The sequence below is a fragment of the Buceros rhinoceros genome, unplaced genomic scaffold (genome assembly GCF_000710305.1).
Source record: "Buceros rhinoceros silvestris isolate BGI_N320 unplaced genomic scaffold, ASM71030v1 scaffold3826, whole genome shotgun sequence".
Taxonomy (NCBI): domain Eukaryota; kingdom Metazoa; phylum Chordata; class Aves; order Bucerotiformes; family Bucerotidae; genus Buceros; species Buceros rhinoceros.
Window position 1 is genome coordinate 20,468 of NW_010415673.1, and position 6,151 is coordinate 26,618.

Genomic DNA, 6,151 nt, shown 5'->3' on the forward strand with positions numbered 1-6,151 from the left:
TCTTTCCCTCCCAACACTGGGCATTCGAAACCATATCTAAAGTGTGCCTGACACCTCCAAGGCAGACGGGGAGAAAAGTTCATTACTCTGCTATGTAGAGGTTGATGTTGAAGACAGTAGCAGTGTCACTGCTAGAACTAGCAGAGGAACAGAATCCTATTCTCTTTGTTTAAAGAAACAAAACAAAACCCAACAAAACCCCCACAGTGAACAGGCTCCTTACCTGCTCCTTTTCCACTTTTATTCTTTCCAGTTCAGCTTTTAAACTGGAAATTGAAGCTGAAAACCAAGAATATTAAAGGTTAAATGCAAGAGAAACACACGGATCTGGACATAACCTGTTTAATTCTGCTCATATTTCAAGGAGAATTAAGCACAGTGCCGCAAAGGTAAACAAATAATGGTACTTTTGTTTTCAGCTGCATGGCTCTAGTGCATCTGCTATCAAAAATAGACAGTATTTAAAATTCAGGTAAGTCTGTTTATCACAAAGTCAAGTCTTCACTTGTTTTACTGATTTATAATATTCCAGTTTTGAGGCTGTTTTACCCCTGCTCACCAATCTCTTCTTTGCAGTTCTCTATTTCCAGCTGTAGAGTTTCTTCTATATTTTCTTTCAAATATTGTTCAGCTTGAATCTGTTCTTTTAGGAACAAAATCTCCGCCTTAAGTTTCTCCTCAAGGTGATCTGCTGCTGTCCGCACACTAATTATGTCTTCACGATATTTTAAAATCAGCTCACGGAGCTCCTGAATCAATGAACAGCAAAGACGTGCATTATGATCTTCAGATACCCACAACACTGCAGTTATCAGCACACGAGTCACAGACCAAGGCATGCTACCCCTGGTTTGTCCCTCCACAGCAGACCGTGCACCCAGCAAGGCCTCAAAACAGAATCATGGGCAGTTTGGCCATGGTAAGCGAAGGACGTGTATAGATTCATGTCTCTGCAGGCTTCCAACCCCCTTGTCCTGCCCTTCAGCCCCACTATCTTTTAAGCTTGAGTGTAAGGGAGTGGCTGTGAAAAGGATGACAAAGCTTATCATTACTCAAGGCTCAGGTTTATTACTGGTCTTAACCTCTGGACTGAATTTAAAGTGACTGACTTAGCTTCATTTATTGACTCAATATGTGCATTGGAGCCACGGTGATTGAACACTCATGTGTCCAGTTGCAAAATACAGCTTAAACTAGCTGAAGTGGGATAAGCCCCGCCTCTCCCACCAGCAGAGGAGCTGTCAGGCCATTGTTAACTCACTTTATTATCTGCCCACAGGCACAGTGGGACCAGACTGCTGATTCTGTACATCACAGACTTACAGGGTTAAAATCCAGATTATTGTTCACTGTGCTCTTTGAGTCAGCTTTTTCACCAAGAAGCTTCTTCCAGCAGCATCTTGTCACATGCATTATTAGTGTTAATGATTTTAAAACGGTTTACCTCTGCTGCTTCTGGCAGAACAAAATCTTCGGCTTGCTGTAAAGACACATGCAGGCTATGCTTTCCTTGAAGACTTTCATTATCTTTTTGCAGTCTCACCAGCTCCTCTGAAACCTGCTCCCTTGACTGTGTCAGGACAGCCTCCAATGCAAAGAAAAGCAGAAATTCTCACTTAGGGTCACGCTCAGATCTCTTCATGCTTCATTTCCTATCACTGCTTTCAAAAGTCTGGTGAATTGATATTCTTTGTCAAGAAAGGAAACAAAACAGCTGTGTGTGGATCAACACGATCGGTTCTCTCTTGCCTGGCCTATGCGCCAGGAATAACAGCAAGATCAGCCCTAATTGCACAGGCAGGCAGGAGGAAGCAAGTGATGAACACAGCTTTGTTAAGCCTCCCAGTTTTCTTCCATATTTATCCATAGAGACAAATGGACAATCCCAGACCCCAGAAACGCAATAGTGGGATTCATGAGGATGAATGCTTTTAGTCCTCACAGTGCTCTGCAAGGAAGGAAAAAAAGACGATTCTACTAGAGAAGGGAATGAATTGCTCTAAGGAAGTCAGACGTTGTCCTGCCCTACAAAACAAGGTCCTATTCCTATTCTCTGGCTTAATTCCTACAAAATGCTCAAAATAGTTTTAAAAAAAAAAAAAAGTCTAAGCTCCCATACGTATCTCTTCCTGGCTGTTAGGGCTAATACTGTAAAAACATTGGGCATTCATCTCTCAAGAAAACATTCACTAGTGGTGGTACTTGTGATGAATCTGAAAAAACCGTCCTGAGGAAATCAACTCTGTCTTCAGATACGAGGTGAAATAAGATACTAAATGCGCAAGGAACGTACATAAGGAATGAGGGGGAAGAGAAGCTGATGGTGATGTCCACGTCCATCACACACACAGGAAGTATGACAGACCCTGCAAACCGCTACAGGTCCAGCACTTGCTGCCAGAGCTCACTCATCAGCGTCTTCACACGCTACCCCGTACAGCTCTCTCTAGCCAGCCCTGGCTGGGCAGCACCACAAAGCCTTCTGCAAACACACCGAGCCCCAAGGGTAGACAAACAGTGCTGCTCAAGTGAGCTCCAGCCTTACATTCTCTTACCATTTGCTCCTGGACACTTCTCTTGGCTTGCGAAAACGCCTGCTGCAGTTCACTGAGGAAGTTCTCTGATTTCTGACATTTAGCCATAAGCAAAGAGATCTTAAAAAAAGAAAATCCACACAGAGAAAGATATAAAGCACAAAACAGATTTTGAAGATGAAGAAATAACAATTGACGTTCTCTTGCCTGGTATCATTGCTAATGTATACCCTGAAATTTCAGACTGATCCACTGGAGTTTATGTTGTTAACTCCTCAGCAAAGCAGTAATGCAGCTCAAGTCAGTAAGAAGATATTGTGCTTCTACACCAAAAACGTACTTGTATTCTATTCACCAAACTCTAAACAACGAGACAGATAATTCTAACCAAACTTGGGTGTAAGCCAGTTCAGGGACACTGAGGAGAAACTGCAGAGCTACTAGGTAATTTTCACCTTTTTCCTTAAGGCCAAGTAATTTTTCGTACCTTTCTCTGAAAGCATAGAGCTTCAAAAACTTTACAGTTACATTATTCTAGTCCACCACATGCTTAACAGTAAGATTAAGTACTAGTTAATTAAGAGCACCCTGGTACAGCCAGAGGAATGAACGTATAAACATACTCCTGTCATCACAGATGGACTTTGTCTAGTAATGACTCTCTCCTTAGTAAGGAAAAAATACTGGGTGGGCTGGGAGAGAGAAAGTCCTCCAGCTCAAGTGAGTGAATTCAGTGTCTCGTAAGTGGCATTTACCTAATACTGTAATCTTTGACAGGACGAAGGTGATGAGTTTGTTTTAAGCCATGACTCCCACACATCCTATTTGGCACTGTTGTTCCAGGAGAGTTATGTAAACATCTCTGATGAAAAATCTTCTCAGCGGGCCATTACTTTAAAGAAGCATAGTGTGTATTTTGGACCAGCTACTATTATCGCTTGCCCAGCTACTCGTTAATTGAATGTCTCCACCACAAGTCCATTAACTGGGTATCAAGCACTGCTGAAAGTAAGCGGTATGAATCTACCACTCGCCTACCAACAAGGACAGGGACCAAGTGCTCAGGGCCACTTCTGCATGTTTGAGTGATTTCATACACAAGTCACGTCAAAACTGAAACGTGACTCAAACTCCAGCTATCACCTCTGTGACGGATTTCAGGAGTAGGGAAGAAACTCCAGGAGCAAAACTGGGTAACGTGATATAACAGACTTGTCAGACTTATCCAGAAACTGTGGCAGGCTCAGGTGGAGCGTAACTACCCCTAGAAATCCTCAGTTTTGTTGCCCCAACAGCAGGTAAGTCCATCCAGATCTAACAGAAGACGATTCTTGTTACCATTGAGTAACATTCCATGATTCCTACCATCTTGATTACAAAATGCTTATACCTGGTTAGAGGAGTCTTCAGCACTTTGTTTCATGTAATCCTCCAATTCCTGTTTCTCTTTCGTTGTCTTTTCCAGCTGGTCATTCGCCTGCCTCAGCATCACCTGCAGCTTCTTTACCTGTGGTGTTCCAACACAGTAATCTCATTTTCCATTATTCTGGGGAGCATTTATTTCCTGAACACAAACATAATCTACCCCATAGCATGTCCAAACCAAAATCCCTCACAACCCTCTGCAATCCGTCATTGTTCTGAACCACCTGGCATCCCAGGCTACACCTATACACGGGACATCAAACTGTGCTGGACCATCGCCAGGTAATGACTTCAATCACTTATTTCAAAGCAGAATGTGACTCATGCCTTCCGTACCCATCTGAAAATGGTTCTTCAGTATATGGCAGGAAACAAACATCCTCCAATACTTTACAGTCGTTTCATGCTGCTGGGATGAGGTCCTCTAATTTTTTCCTTTGCTGTTAATAATTCTTGCAGTAACAAAGATAATAAAATTTAATGCATGACAAGCATTTTAGAATATAAATTATGAAAGACACTGACTTCAGCATGAGCACACCACTTTTTATAGAACAGTGCCTTTACTGCATGGTCTTATAGCACCGGATAAAGTGAATTCAAGGTGAATCCCTACCAAATAAGTACACATGGCGCTCACGACCACGTAACAGTAACAAATAACGTTATACCAATTAACTGTCAGGGGTTACCGAGATTTTAAGTATGTGACATTGTTCAATTAAAACCAATGAATAAACCAGCAGATGGTTCATTGCTGCATCCTTTGTAGTTCGTTTAGCTGCAAAAATCTTGCAAAGCTAGAAGAGAAATCCCACCTGGTCTCTTGTCTCAGCCTCCTGAATCTGGATCCCTTGCAACTGCTTCTCATAATTTGAGCACATATCACAGCGTCTACCCAGCTTGTTCCCTGCATTCTGCACCTGGAGAACACAGAGTCATCACCTGCCACAAAGGCCACAAAATTCTTCAAGGAATGCAGGAGTGCTACATACTCGGAGGCGTGTTGTGTGATCACAAAATATTGCAGAGAAAAGACAGTGACAGAATTGTGTAATGGCAGGATTAAGTTGCTCTAAAAGGAAAGGGTAAGGTAAATCAGCCGCAGGTTCTCAGCTTTTCCTGGCCTGAGTCCCGCTATTCGCACAAAAGCCATGAGCAAGAGCTCCTCAAGCCATGCAGCATGTCATTTGAAAAGTATTAACTACCTGTACAGACACAGACATCTCGGAAAAGATCTCTCAGGCCACAGCATTTTTTCATGCTATTATTTTGTATTACAAATCCAATTCGAAAAACAATACAGTGGCATTTGTTTGGGTTTTTTTTTAATCTGTTTTGGGGTCTTTTTTGTGTGTTTTTGGGTTTCAAGGGTTGGGGTTTGGTTTTTTTTGTTGTTTCTTTGTTTTTAAAATCCACACAAAGCAATTAAAAAGCAAGTCAGTTCATCAGGGCAGGTCTTCCTTCAATCTTTTTCCCCCTATAACTGAGCTTTGAATATATTTCAATGGCACATATTTACTTTTTAATATTCTCCTCCAGTATTGCTCAATATCAGAGACTGAATAATCAGCTGAAAGAATGATCAGGAAAGAATAAAGTGGAAGACAGGCAGATTTAAAAAACAAATGAACGAGAAACCAAACAGGAGAAGAAAAAAAAAAAAAAAATAGTGTTGGGGTGCACAGCAGGGAAACAAAGAGTAAACCCGCTGCTATTTCGAAGTTGTAATGGTTTGGGACAAGGGGACAAACAGAAGTTTTATCAAAGCTCCAGCTGCAGGTCAGGTTTGAGCTGAAATCATATTTGTATTTGCTGCTCCACGTCCCACCCACACAGAGAGGCATTCACAGCCCCTGCCCCTCCTCCTGCCTCCAGAGCCGCGTGGGAAGACAGGCATTTCTGTTCTGAATTCTAAGCAAGGGTTGGAGTCAAGCATCATGGAAATGTCAGCAGGGCAGGGAAATACTCAAGAGTGGAGGATTTAACCCAGCTCCGAGAACACGACACCACAGCTTCTTCAGATACTACGAATTAGTAGTATTTGGACATAAAAAAGGCAACTTTATCATAGGTTTGGAGAGACTTCCTAAGCAATGATCTGCAGGTAGGTTGAATTCCAACAAGTTGAGGAAATTTAGTATCACTAGTTCTTCATTTCATCTGTCCTTTCCCTGGCCTCTTCTCTTTCA

The 6,151-nt window shown here is 42.2% G+C and overlaps 1 protein-coding gene across 1 annotated transcript in view; it reads right to left on the bottom strand.

Annotated features, from left to right (window-relative positions):
* RABEP1 (rabaptin, RAB GTPase binding effector protein 1) overlaps positions 1 to 6,151 on the bottom strand; it is a 31,050-nt gene that overhangs the window by 4,456 nt on the left and 20,443 nt on the right. The window contains exons 9-14 of the mRNA XM_010137490.1: positions 4,778 to 4,882; positions 3,925 to 4,041; positions 2,556 to 2,654; positions 1,445 to 1,585; positions 560 to 749; positions 224 to 279 (exon numbers count right to left, since the gene is read on the bottom strand). Of these exons, the coding sequence (XP_010135792.1) occupies positions 224 to 279; positions 560 to 749; positions 1,445 to 1,585; positions 2,556 to 2,654; positions 3,925 to 4,041; positions 4,778 to 4,882 (708 nt within the window). The remainder of the gene's footprint in view (positions 1 to 223; positions 280 to 559; positions 750 to 1,444; positions 1,586 to 2,555; positions 2,655 to 3,924; positions 4,042 to 4,777; positions 4,883 to 6,151) is intronic.